An 18,874-nucleotide genomic window follows, 5' to 3' on the forward strand; every position below is an offset into this window, starting at 1 on the left:
TTAAGCTAATATTTGATTTTTTCCTTTGCCTATATTTATGTAACCTTATTAATAGGTTAGCTGGCAAACAAGCATGCATTACCAAAGCATTATGGTGTCCTTTAGAAGTTTTTAATGGTAGGACATGCAATCACCATAGTTTCCTATAGCATGAAATACCTAACATTTGGATTTTCTTTAATTTTGAACTCATCTCCTAAAATAATTTAGCCCAATGGATGGATGGTGGTGATATAAAATACATAAATCAAGGTGGGCCCCATGGTAAGGGCCACACCAGCTTGGGTGAGGCTGCAGCCGCACCTAATGCGCTCCTTATAAGTGGGTGTGAGATGCATTAGGGCATAAAAGTCTTAATAAATGAGACAAATCCAATACTCAAGCAGGCCACACATTTGGGAATTAAATGCCCACCAATAAAACTTTTTGGAGGTGTGAACATTGGGAAGTCGGCGCCTACGTTGATTTTGTGTGGTTTTTATGATGGGGGTGATTAGGCTGATTTGGATTGACGATGTAATAGATTTGGAGTCACCTCTAGCCGCTTAACTCAAAATCCTGTAGTTGGCTAGAACCTGCAGAATATGTAAAACAAGAGAATTCAAAAGACGCTTTTGCTTTAGATTGACTCCTGGTTTGCGGTCTGAGATTCTGAGTAAGTGACCTCGATTACAAAGAGAGAATGTATTAAGCACCCTCTCTGCCCGTACGGATGTACGGTCTCTACTTCGTGTGGTAAAATATTCTCAAGGGATAGAATGATAAGATTAGATAAGACTAGGCAGACTCAAATTTCTGATATGGCAGGATCCGATAATCCGGCAAGCCACAGAGCATACGTCCGAGATTGTCTAGAGGAATTTTAAACAGATGATGATGATGGTGGAGTATGGACTACACTACTATGAATTTCTAATGTGACAGGATCCAGGGTCCTGGCAAGTCACAGAGCATACATTCGATGGTGATTTAGAGAAACGGGGGGTTGATAAGGGAAATAATGATGTGATATGAGTATTAATGATGAATATTTGATCTTTGGTTTGCACTTGAAAAGACTTGGATGTTTTAGTGCACTGTTATTGGAAGGTTCAAATGGAAGTGAGAAAGCTAAGGGATGGCTAAGGAGGCTAGAAAGATAGAGGTTTGAAAACTCGAATACTCATCACTCTCACTTGCTTACTCTCTCTCTCTCTCTCTCTCTCTCTCTCTCTCCTACTCTCTTTCTCTTGGTGGGGGTTTACTTGGTAGTTGGTTGGTGTGAAATGAGAAGAAATGAAGGGCATTTATAGCCTATTGGAATGACATTTTGGTAATTCTAAGGGCTTTAGAGGGTGAATGATGATATAACAACTTAATATTGGTTGAGAGGAGGGTAATGTTACATGACACTCTCTTATTAGTCTTTGGGCTTCATAGGATGATAAGTTGGGTGAATTCTAGGAGTAATTTTATAGAAGAGTTGACTTTGGGAGGGACGAACAGCTGTGGCTCAGAGGGGCACATCTGTTGAGGCAGGGTGGTAATTGAATTACCGTCGGCGGTAGTCCGATTACCGCCTGGCTACCGTTGACTTCGAACTCTACCTGGTGGGCATCTATTTTTGGGCTCTGGATATAGGTTTTTGGGCTTTTTGGACTTTTTTGGGGGCTTTTTTGGGCCTAAAGATGACTTAGAAGTAGTTTGGTTATGGCTCAGAATCGGTTGAAAAATGGTTCAGAAACAGGTAATAGGGTGACTTAGGTTTGGTCATGGTTTGGGATAAGGTATGGAGTTCAGGTTCAGTTCTTAAGGATCATTCATGCCTTATCAAGTTGATATTTTAGGTGGAGTGTCTCCGATGTACTACTAAACTATAGAATCAAATTGACATTGTATCATTCTCACTATAGTGGGCCCTAAGAAGGTTTCAATCATGGTTGTCGTCATCACCATTAATGCTTGATAAAAACGATACTTCAGCGCGTGGAAGGGCGGCATCTGCTTCCTCATGAAACACATAAATCAGGTGGATAAGATAGGAGTATTGTAAAATACGAAATAATTGGTAAACGAATACAGTTATTATACACCCATCACCATGCGTCAAACCCAAATGCCCCACACGCGCAGATTCTTCACGTGTCACAAAATCTGGTCGTTCATCAAAAGGTCCATCAGTGGATGTTTCCTATCCTAAAAAATCAGTTCTGCCCACTAAATTATTTGGCTATTATTCAAGTTGAATATGCACCGTTCGCTATCGTCTGTCCAACATCCCACTTCTGGTACAGGTGCCGCCCACCTGATAAATGAGCTGTGATGCGTATGAGGGGAAGTGGATTGCGTCCTGCGCCCGGTTGGACAGTAATCCGTCCAGGCAGGGGCTACGTAGGGCCCACCATGATGTATAGATTTGATCCATGCCGTCTATACATTTTTTTTCAGATTATTTTAGATAATAGGCTAAAAAATAAGGCAGATCTAAAGTTCAAGTGGACCACTACACAGGAAATGGCGGTGGTAATGACAGACACCGTTGAAATATATTTAAAAGGCATCTGTGATGTTTATTTGCCATCCAATCTGTTTATAAAGTCATATAGACCTGGATGAAGGGACCAAAAAAATATCAGCCAGATCCAAAACTTCTGATGCTCTTAAGAAGTTTTTAATGGTAGTCGTTCAATTCCCACTGTGTGGTCCACTTGAGCCTTGGATTTACTTCATTTTTGGGCTCTTATTCTAAAATGATCTGTAAAAATGGATGGACGGCGTGGATAAAACCCATACATCATGGTGGGCGGCAGGACGCAATCCACTTCCTGTACGAGGAATCCAAACGATGGACAGTTAGGGCTAATCTGTGCCGTGGAGAGGTCACTTTGTATGTATACTCGGTGGGCAGGATCCACGGTGGTGCGTGGGACCCGTGACTGTGGGCCACCTTGATGTATGAGACAACATTCACGCCGTCCATCTATATTGAAAACTCGTTTTAGGCATCATCCAAGGAATAAAGCAGATACACAAAAATAAAGCAGATCCAAATTTCAGATGGACCATGCTACAGGAAAAATGATAATTGATAGTTAAAAACTTCTTGTGAGCTTTGGATCAAGATAATATTTGTGTCTCTTAATATAGGTCTTTGTGACCGCATCAACAGGTTGGATAGCAAATAAATATTCTAGTAGACTCAATGATGTTTTTAATGGTGGGAATTCGATCATGACGATCTCCTGTGGTGTGATCAACCTAAGATTTGGGTATACTTTATTTTTTGGATTATGTCCTAAAACGAGCTTTGAAAATGGTTGAATGGTGTGGATTTAAGACACATACGATCACCCCACAGCCCCACGTCTGATGGATCCGGGTCTCATCTCATCTGCTCCTGCACCCGGTTCCTTGACAAAGAGGCCTCACCAGGCAGTGGCTAGGCGGATCCCCGGATCAACCGAGGTGGGCGTATCCCGGACTGTGGGGCCTACCTTGGTGTATGTGCCTTACATCCACGACATCCTTATTTTAAGGCATGATTCAAAAAATGAAGTGCATCTAAATCTCAAGTGGACCACACCGTAGGGAATAATGGTAATTGAATACCCATCACTAAAAACTTTCCGAGGCCATTATAATTTTTATTTGCCATCAAACCTATAATTGATAAGGTCATCCAAAAATTGTGACTAAAAAGAAGTTTTTAATGGTCAATCACCGCGGTTTCCTCATCATGTAGTTCTCGTGAGACTTACATTTACTTCGTTTTTGGATCATGCTCTAAAATTAACTGTCAAAATAAATGGACGGTGTGTATTTAAGGCACATGCATCAAGGTGGTCCCACAGTCAGGGATCCACTAATGCCGTGTGGGCCTGGCGTACAATTATTCGACATACCCCCCAACTACTTTATAAAATGCTGGGACCTCCACCCAGACCAGTCTACTGCACGTGCTCCACTGTGACATGAGGTCCTTTTCTATCACCACCGTATACTCTCTTTGCCCACCTGGCGAGGGCAACTGGATTAGGTACGGCCCTTGCCCTAGCCCACCTTGGGCCTTGATGTATGTATTCTATATCCATACTGTCCATCCGTTTTGCTTTGTCAGGTAATTTAGGGCAGAGTCTGAAAATGATGCAAATCCAATTATCAAGTCAAAAATAGTGGTGATTGAGTATTAATGAGCCACGTAAGTTTTCAATTAAGATGATATTTATTTTTTCCTTTCTTTGAGGATTATATGACCTTATCAACGGGTTGGCTGCAAATAAATATTATCGAAATATTAGGGGTCTAGATAGATTTTAATGGAGGGCATCCAATCACCACAGTTACTTACTTATAGTATGGTTTACCTCAGATTTAAATCTTCTTTATTTTTGGGCACATGTCCTAAAATGATAGGGTAAAACTAAAACCGGCGCATGGCATGAATATGAAAAACATAAATCAAGGTGAGGCTCACAGTAAGGGACCAACTTCTCGTAGGTGTTTGGTTGATGGAGGAACTGCCATTCGTAAATCGGTGTAAATCCTCGCCTCTTGTAGTGAATATTACGTGTTTTTATATTAAAAAATTATGGCCCCACCATGATAAACATATCGTATCGATACCTTTCATCCATTTCATATCGCTCACATTAGGGCATGGGCTTAAAAATGAGGCAAATCCAAAAGCAAAAGTGGCCTAGAACGGTTCTAGTAGACTTTAACCATTGAAAGCTAAAATCATCATAGGCACAAATAATGATGTTTATTTGTCATCTCAATCCTTTACTTGATACAAACAAAATATTAATGATTATTGCAATTTCATCGGGCCAATTCATATTTAATGCAACAGTACTGACATGTACCAATCACAATGCACAGAAAATGAGTTGCCTGTTTGTGGCAAGTTGAGGATCCGCTTTATACATTAAACCATCTAAACATCTATAAAAGTAAAACACTTAAATACCATCTGAACCCAAAATTTCTACCGCGTAAGTTTTCAACAGTATGTATTCAAATCCAATAATCTGATGTGATACGACATGTATATCAAGATGGCCCTCACTCAGCTTTTTCATCCTAAAAATTTTCAAGTATTTTTTTTAATGCGCAAACAAAATCCTATCTACGTTCGCTTTTTGAGCTCGTTTACAACGTGAATAGATTCCTCATGACACGTGGAACACTATTGGAGGGAAAATAATTGGTGAAGAAATAAAGTTACTACACCACCATATACATTGGCCAATCCCAAATGCTCCACACGTGCGGATTCTTCACATGTGTTGACACATCCTGGTCGTTCATCAAAAGGTCCATCAGTGGATGTTTCCTATACTTAAAAATCAGCTCTGCCGACTAAAAATACGAGGCTATCATTCAAGTTGAATTTGTACCGTTGGCTATCGTCTCTCCAACGTACAGATGCCACCTACCTCATAAGTAGGCCGCTCCAAACTTTTAGGCCAATCGTATCAACGGCTCAGATCTCTCACAATTAAACCAAATCGCGATGTGTAAAACTATCATGTTTCACGTTTAAAGGTTAGGCGGTGGACGGTCCACACCACATCCACCTTTCACAGCTGTCTATAAATGTGGGAGGAGAAGCATCCTTCCCATTCAAGCCTCTGGAAGAAATGGCTACTCGCATTCCATCAGCTTCTTTCATTTTGGCTATTCTCTTTTGCTCTGGAGCCATTGTAGCTGCAGACTTCGATTTCTTCTACTATGTTCTCATGGTATGTTTGTCTTTTCATTAGCTGTCTTCATGTGCACTCGTTGTACACCAGAATTGCATGTGTAGCTCAATCTTCAGCCGTCCGTGGATGGACGGCCGGCGTCTAGCCTGACTTTTACAGGCACGTGGAGGGCGCCACTTGGAACTAACATGCATCAATCCACCATATCCATCAGGTGGGCCACCATATTTTGACTATGAATCCCAGACCATCAGTCCAAACCAATACTTAGGTGGGGGCAGACCATAGAAAATGGTCTGAAACCATACCTATGACTTCTAAATTCACTTGATATGGACCATATGAGTATTGTAATCTCCTGATTTTTGGTGAATCCATTCATCCAGGTGTCGTGCTTTTGATGAGTGGATTGGATGGAATATGGGAACTACCATGGATTCCACACGCAATTTTGATGGTTTAATGGTTGGACTTCCCATCTCAAGTGATTATCACGGTGTAGATTATCAGAGTGTTGAAATGACGTGAATGTTGGGTCCCCAAACAAACGTAGGGTGGTGCACCTGATGGATGGGGTGGATCTTGTAATAATGTACTCATTCTATCGAAGTCAGCTAGGCAAGCGATTTTCTGTAGGTGAATCAGTAGCGGAAATCCCAACTTCGGTTTCCAACGGGCGCATGGCCGGAATGCCAATGTGCATTTGGATGCTCTCCCGCGGGATAGTTGAATAGTGGTCCGCATTTGGGGGAATTTTTTTCCTTTTTCTTTTCGGAAACGACAGATTTCATTGCAAAAAGACATCATACATTCCCGTGAAACCCCACCCCACCTTCCCCCATAAAAAATAAAAAAAACACGAGGATCCACCTAACATATGAATCCATTTAAAAAACCCCTGCCAAAGGGACCTGAAAGAAAAGGCCAGAGGCCAACAAAATTCCCCCACATCAGGAAACCAAGCCCTCTCTCATTTCCCCTCCTTAATGTTCTTCTTCTTCTTCTTCTTATTTTTTTTTTTTTTTTCTTCTAAAAGCCTCAGCTCCCGCATTATTTATGGCTAAAGAACCCCTAATGAACCTAGGTAGCTCTGCTCTGTTATGGTACGGTACAGCTTGACTGCTTAGGGAGGGTGTAAGAGAATATTGGTGCGCTTTTGGGGGATTTTTTTCTTTTTCTTTTCGGAAACGACAGATTTCATTGCAAAAAGACATCGATCCCTAGCAGGGGTGGCTAACATGGTGTGTAATCCCCCCCCCCCAAAAAAAAAGGGGTGTTAGAGGATATAAAGTCTAAAGAGCCTTCCGGATTATCTAGGGCTAAAGAGCCCCTAATGAACCTACCTAAGGAGCTCTGCTCTGTTACTGTATACCTTGTTGGGACAACTGTCGCTGGCCATTTTAACCAGACCATCCGCTACCAAATTGACCCCACGGAGGGTGTGAGAGATTTTGAAATTGAGACAGCCACTCATTTCTAGATGCTCCCCACGCGGGACCAGATTTTCCATGGGTTAGTGGCTCGGGGGTTGGAGACCACATCAGCAATAATAGCCATCGTGGGCTCCCCCATTTTATATATCTTTCTATGTTTATGCAAGTCTATCAAATATGAAAATACCTCTGCAATTGATCACATCTATTCAACTAGAATCTATGATAATATTAGATAGTCTTAAGTTTGTATAAACCGTTGGCCCATCGAGCATAGCCTGGGCTTCCACCATGGTGTTAAAAACCATGGTGGGGTCACCACCCATTCTGCTTTCCCCAGAGAAATGCTGCAATCATGTGAGAGTAATTTATATGAACCTCTTCTCTACCCGAGGATATGCACAACGTTCTGACAAGTGGGGCCATGCACTTATTAGATCCGAAGAGATATTCCCTAAAGATTCGCTGATTAGGTTGTCTCAAAATCCAGGATGGCCTGTGTATGATGAATATAGGCTATTTGTGATTTTCTTACTCATTCCATGCACATGTATGGCCCACCTGACGAGTGAGATATCCTTAATTTTTTAGCAATGGTTTATCATCTTTAGGGGTGCACACGGAACCGGTGGAACCGGCAAACCAGACTAGAACCGACTAAACGGGTTATGAAGCGCATTGTTCCGGTTTCGAAAATCAAATAACTAATTAGTTCGGTTCAGCTCTTGGTTTGGAGTTATGTAGAGGCGAACCAGACTGTAAACCGGAGGGTAGAACCAAACCTTGGATCCGAACCTGGAATCGTATCCCTCAGTCAATAAACATTATTATTATTTTTTTAAATATAAAACGTAGAAAAAGTAAAATAAAATACAAATCTTTCTTTATTCGCATCTTCTTTGGTGGCCTCTCTGTCTCTCAATAACTATCTAATGGGTTTGGACTATGAAAAAATCATGCAATTGACTGGATTATAAAAACAAATTATGCAATTGGATTAGATTATAAAAAGTCCATAACCGTAAAACTGAACCGAACCGAACTGTTTTTTTACTATCGAGTTCCGATTCGGTTCTAGGGTGCAAACGGTCCAGGTCCAGTTCTAGTTTTTCTGGAATAGGTGAGAATGGTTTGGTTCCAGTTTCACCCCAAAACCGGACCGTACCAAATAGTGTGCACCCCTAATCATCATCACCCACTTCCAGTCATTACCACTTAAAACTACTGAGGCTACATCCATGTGAACAAATCAAATCATGCATTTATGCTTAATAGAGGCAATTTGGGATAATTTGGTAGAAATAAATAAATTTGGGTTATGACCCAACCTTCTTATTAATTTTTTTTGGCCGTTGGATTTATATTGCAGTGGCCAGGAGCATATTGTAGGAAAGAAGGATGCTGCCTTCCCACCACAGGTGAACCAGAGATAGACTTTCTCATTGAGGGCATGTATCCTGCTAAAAATTCAGGAGAGCTCGTCTCAAAATGCAATGTCACTACTCAATTCAATGTGAATCAGGTACGTTCTTCTACTTTCGTATCCAAGCCCATCTCCGGCACACTTGCCAGCGTGGAACACGTGTGGGACGTGGGCCACGAACTAAGCTACATCATCAGACGGTCTCAATTGCCTAGTTCCATCGGGCTAGTCTGCTCATCAGTGTCCTTATTCATGCCGTAGACTCACAACCGTCTACTCATCAGTTTGTACACATTTACAAACTAAATAGACGGTCCAAATTCAACCTACGTGGGTGGCCCATCTGGTAATCAGAAGAGCCATATCTTCTGAAACAATGCATTACTTGATTCTTTTTTTAACTTTATGTTTGGTGGTGTTGATCACAACCGCACAACAGGTTGCTAGGATTATCAGTGACATGTACGCGTATTGGCCGAACATCTCATGTCCAAGCAACAACGGTCTGGAAAGCTGGAAAAGTCTGTGGGAACCGTACGGTAATTGTACGGGGCTGAGCCAATTTCAGTACTTTAACGGGGCCTTGCAACTGCGATCAACGGTCGATTTGCTCTCCAAGCTGAGAAGAGCAGGTAAGCTCTTTGCAATGCACTCACACAGAAAGTTTCCTCATCAACGGACTGATCCATACTGTATATATGTGAGATACTACCGTAGATGGGGCAACATGGGAAAAAAATTCACTTGTTGGAGATCTCACCGTCCATAAAAAGTTGATTTAGAAACAATGGTCTAAAACCTTTGCATGAGACAATCTTCGAACGATGGATTTTTGCCTAATTCATATGGTGGGTGCTTCCAGGTAAATGGTCTGAAAGCAGAGAGAGCTACCAGCTTTGACATGCATATAGGGTATTTTTGTTAATCTGTATTGTGGAATTGACGAATCGATGAATTGTCTATGCATTAATAACGAAGATTCAATGCCATAAAATTAAAACGTACTTGATTAAAAAGACACTCTTCATTCTTCGATGTATCTTAATTTTTTGCATCTCACATTCTTAGGAGAACCTTTAATGAGATTATGATTTTCTCTCTTGTGTTGGTGAATGGACCAATATATGTATTTATAAGAAAGATGGTTAGAAGTCTCCACATCGTAGGTTTCCATATTCAGCTTAATAACCATGAATAGGAATTATAGTTTAAGCGTCCTGTCCTAAACTTATTTGTAATGATCATAAGTATAGTGAGGTCAACTGAATCACTCAATCTTAATAATCCAACGATTATATATAAATCGATGATCATATGTGGCCCACCTGAGAAGAGTCTTACATTTCTCACATCCACTGATAATGATGACGCACCACATGCGCTTACTACTAGCAATTTCAGCAGGTCCACTTAAGTAGAATGCTTTTGTTTTCTAACCGAACATTTTTCTCACCACGAGATGAATGCTAGATATGTGGACCGTGGGACAACAATAAGTTCGAATGATTTTTTATTTTCACAGTCCTTAGCTTTATGTTAATTTATTGAAATTGTTCCAATGTCGATTCTCTTAATCTTTTCTTACATGGATTTTCCCAGATATCTTGCCTAACGACAAAGAGCACGACTCAAGCTGGCTCTTTGCTGCCATTAATGATGCAGTCGGAAAGAAAACAGCCATGCGTTGCGTCGAGACCACGGAGTGGTGGTTTATTAAAAAATCTCAGCTCTCTCAGGTCTGGTTCTGTGTGAACAAGAATGCTACCACAATCATCAATTGCCCTGTGTATCCTAAATTCACGTGTGAGGACAAGGTCACGTTCAGTTCATTCACCTACAACATGATGAAAGACACTTCCGAATCTTTCAACCCCATCCAAATGCCCACATCCCTCTCCGAATGATCTTGGCCACTTATCACGGTTTCTTCCGTTGCCCTCTAGTGCTAGGAAATGTAAGTGTGATGTTGGATTTTCTGGTGTAAGCTTTGTTGTATGCAGCGTGTTTGCTTTATCCGGCTACTCCTTAGAATAAAAGAAATTAAAAGGGATTTTTCCCTGGATGTTGTATTTGATGTCTTAAATCTGGTCCAATGTAGGGCTTGTCGCTGTCATCGACAGTACTGTTCTATATCACCTTCGACGACATCAAACTGTGCTTCATTCCATTGAGATTTTCTAGTTTTGCTCTGGTTGGTCACTGGACTATCAGGCATTTTTTGATGCCATTGAGGGTGTTCCATGGCACCTTCGATGCCATCGAACATAGCTCGATGCAATTGAGAATTTTGGAAAATCATGTTTTAAGCTCTTTTTCTTTGTAATTTCTGCTTTTATGGTGATCAATTGTCGCTTCCTGCAGTGGTTTTTTTCGAAAGGGTTTTTTCACATTAGATCAATGTGTTATCCTTGTGTTTTGCTTGATGCGATTTGATTACTCTCCTAGATTCACTTATGTGATATTCCGTGGTCCCCAACAAGAGAGCCATCTGCCTTTTCGACTTCTAACTAAAAAATTTATTACTTTTAAAACTATTTTCAAAATCAGTATAGTTTACACCGTCAGCTGTCAAACCGCTAGCATTAGATTCATGTGCGTGCCACCGTAGCCCCTGACCATACATGAGGCCCACCTTATTGTTTATGAGAAATCCACCTCATTTATCTATATATTTTGCCAGTTTATTTTAAGGTATGGGCCAAAAATTAAGTAGATACCAAACTTGAAGTGGGCCACATGATGGCCCAAAGATTTTTCAATGGTAAGCGTTGATTTCCCATAATGAGCTAGAACAAAAAAATGTATTGGCTGATTGGAGTTTAGTATTGGCCTCCATTTTGAGCCCTTGCCATAATGAGCTAGAAAAACAGATGTATGAAATTGATTTCTCACAAACATCTCATGGTCCCACTAATATTTCAACGGCAAATGTTTAATCCCCACTGTTTGGTGTTAGTTTGGCCAACTTCCACTTTGGATCAGCTTCATTCTTTATTCCATGCCCTAAAATGAGTTGGCAAAACGTTAGGGTGAAATGGTTTTGTAACAAAAACATCACGGTGGCATTACCCACGATCGATCAACCTTCACCCTCTTCCCTTAAATGACTTAAACGTAGGCCAAACCTCTGGCTCGCACATTGATTGACATTAACTGCCAAGTAAACTTAAGTCTAACCGTACATGGGGCCCACCTTGATGCCAAGTAAACTTAACTCTGTGTGCTAGAAAATAAGGCAGATCCAAAGCTCAAAGTGGGCCCTGTGTTCGCCCTAAGATGTTTCAATGGTGGACATTCAGTCTCAGTACTGTTTCCTATCATGTGGCCCAGTTGAGCTTCGGGTCTGCCTCTTGTTTAAGCAATTTCCTAAATGAGCTGGAAAAACAGATGGATGGAATGGATTTGTCACAAACATCCCGTGGCTCAATAAATGTTTGAGCGAGACCATTCAATCCCAAGTGGGGCTCTGTTCGTTCGGCCCAATTAAGCTTTGTATCTAGGTTCGAGTCCTTACCTCAGTGGTAGACTTCGAGGAGTTTCAACACGAGGTATTGTGTTTGATACCCATAGGTGGTGAAATCCCACTAAGGCGTGCGTGGGTGTGTATGTTTAAAAAAAAAAAAAAAAGAAAAAAAAAAAAACTTTGTATGGACCTCATTTTTGGGCTCGTATCATAAAATCAGATGAGAAATTTGACAGATGGAGTGGATTTGTCATTTATGGTCCACACAACAAAATTATGTAATGCACCTATTAGACTTGTGTCTGATACTATCTAAGGCTAGAGGAAAAGGTTGATGGAGGCTATCTGAATCGGACTCGGATTGCATAGTGTAGAACTTAGCACCAACGTTGGTGTTGTATTTAATGGTAGGCTACGTCTCCCACTGTGTCGAGGTCAATCGAAAGGGGGTTTGATCTTACCTGCCCGTGTGTAGAGGGCTATATGTTAGGTTGAGTTTGACCATCTCATGAAATGTGTTTGTTATCGATGAGCCGGGTGGTTTTCTGTGTACCACTGACGATGCAGATAGTAAGATCTTTTGCACTCACTTTGTCTTGCGCACGATGGGCGACGACCAATGTTAGTAGTGTATTGGACCTCGGTGATGATCCAATTGAGAACTACTCTAATATGTGGACTAGTGGAGGATTGACATGTTAAATTGCATCATTAGCATATGTTGACATTTGACCATGTAGGCTCCTGCATCGCATAGCCTAGGTATGACTGATAATATTCATGGACTTGCCAGTTTAGCCTTGTATCATTTTCGCTTACTCTGATGTTTGTATGCTTGGCACATGCATTGCGCACACAAGCATGCACTCTCTAAGTTTCGTAGTAAGCTTATGCAAGTTGTTTACGTGTAAGTTATGATAGACCATAGCAGCATGTGCCTGATCTTTTGGACTTTTGTTATATCAAGTATTTCCCTTCCAACACTGTAATCGAACAAATATTTTAGTAGAAATGTGATGATGTTTTTGGTTTTAGAACACTTGTGGTTATGGTCATGTATAAAAAAAAACATCATCCTAAAAAATCCTTCTTATGCGATCTTAGGATCGGAACTTGGCATATGTGAGCTAGGAACTAAGAATGGGGTGCTATGGAGGCTGTCAGCTCTGGATTCGGATCTTGAAATTTTTTTAAGTCCGTTCAATGAGTTTGGGGCGTGACAGTTAAAATGGGATGTGGGAAGATCAGTGTAACAGTGTCACGTGTGTCAGGCATCTAAGGGGCGGTCACAAAACACTGGACTATACACTCAATTTCCTGTTCCCGATGGCCCTTGAGAGGATTTGTTTGTGTTAGATCTCCCATGGACCCAACGTGGAGTGGATTCTATCTTCGTTGTGGTTGATAAATTTTCCAAGATGACTCATTTTATACTGTGCAAGTAAACTCTTGACGTTGCGCATGTTACATATCTAGTTTTTCGAGGAGTTATTCGGCTACATGGGGTCCTGAAATCCATCACCTTGGATCGTGACACTAAGTTCTTCAGTCATTTTTGGAGGACTTTGTGGCGATGTTTTGACACCCAATTATAGATTAGCAGTACGTATCATCCGCAGACTGATATGCAGAACGAGGTAGTGAATCATACACTTGGAAACCTCATACGATGTATTTCGGGTGATAAGCCCAAATAGTGAGATTTGGCTTTGGCTCAGGTAGAATTCACATTCAATAATATGCTAAACCATTCCATTGATAAGTAACCATTTGAAATTGTGTACGAGTGAGTAACTTTACGCACTCTTGATTTGGCTCCTTTGCCCAAACTCTCGGACATGAGCATTGCCACGAAACATATGGTAGATCAAATCATAAGAGTACATGTTGATGTTTAGGCCTAATTAAAGGCATCCAACGACAAGTACAAGGAGCGGACTGACACACATTGACGTTAGAAGGTATTCAATGTACGCAACAACGTGATGGTTCATCTATGCAAAGAGAGATTTTCGACCAAGACATATAATAAGCTAAAGAACAAGAAGATGGACTGGTACTCATCCTCCGTAAGATCAATGACAATGCTTATGTTGTTGATCTTTCTGAAGATATGAAGATCTCATACACTTCAATGTGGCATGCCTGTGCAAGTATCATACACCAAAACTGACGAACAACTCAGGGACGAGTTTTTTTGGAAGTGGAAGGGATTGATGTAGAACAGGCCGCAAACTTGTTCATGGCTAAGATGGAATGAAGAAACGAAGCCAAGAAGGATTGAACACACTCAACATAGTTCAATTGGTTTTTAAATCCGGTCGACAAGTCAAAATTCTCGCATGAAATTCCAGATTGCTTGCTGACAGATTTCTGCTAGTTTAGATAGGTTGACAGATTTGTCAATAGGTCGAAATCTAGTTCGACAAGTCGAAAATCACAGAATTTCAAGTTTAAATCTTTGGACACTTTTTGGCTATTTTGACCTATCGACTGGATCGGCTGACGACAGGTTGATGGACGTGGAAAATTTGCATGATTTTCTGAATTTGTTTTCTAGTTTGATTAAAACTCTTTAATTATATTTTTAGTGTTTGTTTAGGGTTATTTAAAAGTGTTAAACTTTTTTTTATGGGTAGTTATCAATTAAAAGCTCTTAGAAATTCTATTTCTTCCCGTGGATTCAAGATTTTCTCTTATGGATTCAAGAGCATCTTGTGGATTCAAGGTATTTATCGATCAAGAAGATGGTGATCAACCTCATCATGTTCTCCCCTGCGTCAAGTGTAGGTCCCACTTGGTAGACCACTGAGCAAATTCTACATAGGATAAAAGATAAATATCTAACCACCAGGCTTTTCCAATGATGTGGATCCAATTCCATAACCAAGTGGGCCCCACTAGCTTAAGGTTGCACGTTCAACATGAGATTGTGCCCCACATTTTACAACAAGTATGGTTAATGGGCTTTCCATTGATTTAACGTTCTTGTGGTACAACCCACTTAGGTTTTTGGTTTGGTAGTGGATAACGGTCCAACACCAAGGAAGGCATACATAAGTACATACATCTAAGGTGAATCCCATAACACAACTGGGCCCCACACATCCACCATCAACTAGAAAGTAAATTACAATCTCGTACATAAGGCCCACATACCAACATTATACAAATTCCACGTTGTGTTGGGCCTATAAACCTTAGGCACAAGTAAAATAAGACAGTGCATATATTATAATTTATATAATCCAAATGGGCCCTCACTAAGAGTGGCTCAACTGACTAGTGGTAATGTGCAAGGCATGCTGCCCACTAGGCAATGGGCTTTCTTAACGGGCGTAAGAAGCGTTACCATGATGGGCTTCTTACTCCCAAGTGTTTCTCTTGGTATTGGGCCCAATTGGGCCTTAGATTTACTTTCTTTGGATGGGCCCAATGCCTCATATAACTTAGAAAAAAACAAACAGGTAGTAAGGTTGTCCATTACATGTCCCATACCATCAGAAAATGATAAACTTACATAATAAGCAAGGCGGGCCTCACTAGGCAAGGGTAAGGCTTATACAAGACAACCCACACTAAATGGCCCACCTAAGGTTTTGGGCCCACCATCACCTGCAAGTTCAATTATAGAGTTTATATACTGCATTTAATACCATGGGAAGGTGGTGGACCCCATACTAATGTGGCCCAACATTGATTATGCAAAAAGATTTTTGGTGAAAAATTGGTTTGGGGCCATTGAGTAGTTTCATGAACACGTGGGGCCCACATTTGGTGGAAGGAAAGAGCCATATGGTAGATCTATATATAGGCTTTAACAATCATAAGGAGGGCTTCATTGGTTGAGTGTGTACAATTTACGATGATGGCCCAAACATGGGTATTTGGAGAAACTGTGTGGAAAATACAATGCAGAAATAGTTTTGACCGTATTTTGAGTACGTCTCACGATCACATGGGACCACATTTATGAATGCCATCAAGTGAACTTCGTAGTCCTATATATGGACTTTAAAAAATATAAAGTGGGACCTACTGGTTATGTACACATAATTTTTGGTGCAAGGCAAAACATGAATATTTCAATTTATTGCACAGGATTTTCTGCACAATTGTGCTTGGCCCTATTTTGTGATCCTACTAAAACGAAATGGGCCTTTTGCGGCGGTCAAAACCGCCGGCACAGGTCCAAAAACCGCCAGCAAAGTGTTTACTGGCGGTCAGGAAACTGCCGGTAAAAGCTCGTCGATCAAGGTTTTACCGGCCGCCATCAGCTTTTACTGGCGGTTTTACGGGATGCCCCTAAATCCTCAGTTATTTATTGCAATAGGCGAAAATGAGAAAAGTCTACGGATAAAATCCGTAGCAATAGATCCTATGGTTACCAGCAATCAGCCATTGCAAGTTTTGCTGTTTCAGTTTTTCCTGCCCACTTTCACCACTGGGGGGAAAAAAAAAAAAACAATTGCAGGTAAATCTGGCCTAATGCCATTTGCATGCTGCAACTCACCTACTGTAAAGCAGCATACATACCACTAATCTGGACTGTCCAAAACACGGGCCATGTTGTGTAGAGTAAGGAAGTCAGGTTCCTCAGCCTTGCAGCCTTTAGGAACAAAGTTGCAGTTTCTCCATCCGACTCCATCATCATAGGTTTGCTCAGGTATATTTGGCCAAAGCCGATTCTGTAGATTGTCTGCATCGAATCAAATACATTTACATAGATATTAACAATGTTAGTAGCAAAAGAGGACCTCCAAAGCCTTAAGAGCGGATGAAAGTGTTCAGATCTAGTAACCATAAGAAAACATTGTACTTTAAATGGTTGATTTAACGTTCATTGCTATCAGCAAGAGCTACCTCCCAATGATGGATTCATTTGTTGCAGAAAATCTCCCTAATATCATACATGAGATCTACCAACAGTAGTACCATTGAAAAAAACAAAGAAATCAAAGAAATATTCAGCATCTATACTTTAAATGGGCATGAAGAAAGCCAACATTGGTATCTCCTGATCAAAAGTTTGGTCCTTAAAAGTTTAAAGAGGCATGAAGTGAGGCTGTGCCTTAGTTGCAGGAAACCATCTACAAAGCAGGAAACATGTTTCCTAGGAGAAAATGGGTTTGATTTTCTTTTTATGAAAGAGGTGGAACTGGACAGAAACTCAAAGAAACATAAGGGAATAATATTTCCCTGGGGGCACTAGAAAAGATATTTCATTTTAAAGGGTATCCTCTCTGATCTTTGATTGATTTCTTCCATCATTACTTACAAGTAAATCATCAATGGGTTCTAATTTAGAGCTTTTAATAGAAAATTAGAAATCTCAAAAAGAAGGCATAGTTAAAACTCCAAGAAGTTCCAAAGCAGCTCAAGAGACTTTTATGAGTTGTCTCAAATGGGCTGGACACTTCATACCAGAAAAAATCTCAGATCCAAAACTTTGATTGGACGAGGAAAACCTAGAAGAAAGAAAAATTCCTCTTTTATTTTGTTGTTTGTTTTTTTTTTTTTTTAAAGAAAAGTAACAGAAGATTGAGTGCATGATTACACATGTGCATCCTACAAACGTTGGTAGGAACCTGCTCCAACCTATCATTGATGAGGCTACGGGGAGTTGATAGCGTGTCAAGTGTTCAGTGTAGATGTTTTGGGCAGCAAGTAATGTAACTCCCAAAGGAAAAATCAATAACAATATGATATAACATTGAAAAGATGTGTTTGACAAATTGAATTCTTTATCAGAAATGATATGCTAAAAGAGATTTCATAAAGAAAATACGAGGTGGAGAATAACAGAATCTGCTGTTCTGCCACTTCTATACTTGAAAGTAGGAATCTTGCTTGCTTGCATTTTGGCTGTCATTGTACTCAACCTGAAATAAATCTCTATGTTAATATCAAATTAGAAGATATAAAAAAGAACAAAAGAAGTGTATTGATTTCTAGGAAAGAAGACGATCACTAGGAAACAAAAATTGATGTTTCAAGAATCTTAGAGATGAATAGTTTTAGCTTTTTAGTAGGTACATGGGGCAGTTGTAGGAAGCAAGAATTAATCTAAATAAGTTATGTGAGCTAATCAAAGCAGGCATTGCATCATTCCCCACTTGGACATGGGAACAACATTAAGAAAGAAAAATAAGAACCCAATTCAAGTAAGAAAGAAATTCTGAATCAACTGTAGAAAAATCAGAAGATAAGAGAAACCCATGTCAGAAATATTAAGAAAACTTTTATCTAATGGAGCACATCGAAGGATGACAGATCATTCTTACCAGTGAAAACAAATTTTCAGAAGCTTAATAGAATGCCTTTTCATGATCATTTTAGTTTGGGAAATAAATCTGAATTACTCATATGGTTCTAAGAAAATGATACCAGAAAATGCCAACTGAATTAAATGGATATTTAGTATTTAGTATAAACAATTTAATGAACTAATCATCAATGAGTATCAGTAGCTAGTTGCCCACCTCTTGATTTTGTCCCAATTTTATATATTTTGGCGCATCGTCAACAACAACTAAAGGTGCTGGTTCACAGAGTTTTATAGCTGGATGTAGATCCTTTAAATGCCCCCACTTAGGCCGTCTCAGTAGGCCTAGAAAGAAGTGTAGATGTCATAAAATAAACTGACAAATAAGCAAGAATCTTCTAGATAATGATCACAATAATAGTAGTAAAGGAACAAATTTCGAAAGTTGAGAATCTATTGGCATTGATAGATCATGACCATTTGATTCTTTGAAGCCATTAAAGACTAAATTGACAATGGATCTTGGTTGTTGAACACTCTTAAACAATAAAAAGAACCAAAATAGAACTTTTTTTTTCTTTCTTTTTCTTTTCTTTTTTCTTTTTC

General features: G+C 40.1%; 1 protein-coding gene across 1 annotated transcript; it reads left to right on the plus strand.

The window, feature by feature from the left end:
- Positions 1 to 5,563: 5,563 nt before the first annotated feature.
- Positions 5,564 to 10,614, plus strand: LOC131255089 (ribonuclease 3-like). The gene is made up of 4 exons (XM_058255787.1): positions 5,564 to 5,723; positions 8,487 to 8,639; positions 8,980 to 9,172; positions 10,140 to 10,614. Exons 1-4 carry the CDS (start codon positions 5,622 to 5,624, stop codon positions 10,442 to 10,444), a joined length of 753 nt encoding a protein of 250 aa, XP_058111770.1. The 5' UTR covers positions 5,564 to 5,621; the 3' UTR covers positions 10,445 to 10,614.
- Positions 10,615 to 18,874: the final 8,260 nt, after the last annotated feature.

This window comes from Magnolia sinica, chromosome 1 (genome assembly GCF_029962835.1).
Source record: "Magnolia sinica isolate HGM2019 chromosome 1, MsV1, whole genome shotgun sequence".
Lineage (NCBI taxonomy): Eukaryota > Viridiplantae > Streptophyta > Magnoliopsida > Magnoliales > Magnoliaceae > Magnolia > Magnolia sinica.

Coding starts and splice junctions, on each gene's coding strand:
- LOC131255089 (XM_058255787.1), top strand. CDS start 5,622: ATGGCTACTCGCATTCCATCAGCTTCTTTCATTTTGGCTATTCTCTTT. Junction 8,640..8,979: donor CTCAATTCAATGTGAATCAG/GTACGTTCTTCT, acceptor ACCGCACAACAG/GTTGCTAGGATTATCAGTGA. Junction 9,173..10,139: donor CTCCAAGCTGAGAAGAGCAG/GTAAGCTCTTTG, acceptor GGATTTTCCCAG/ATATCTTGCCTAACGACAAA.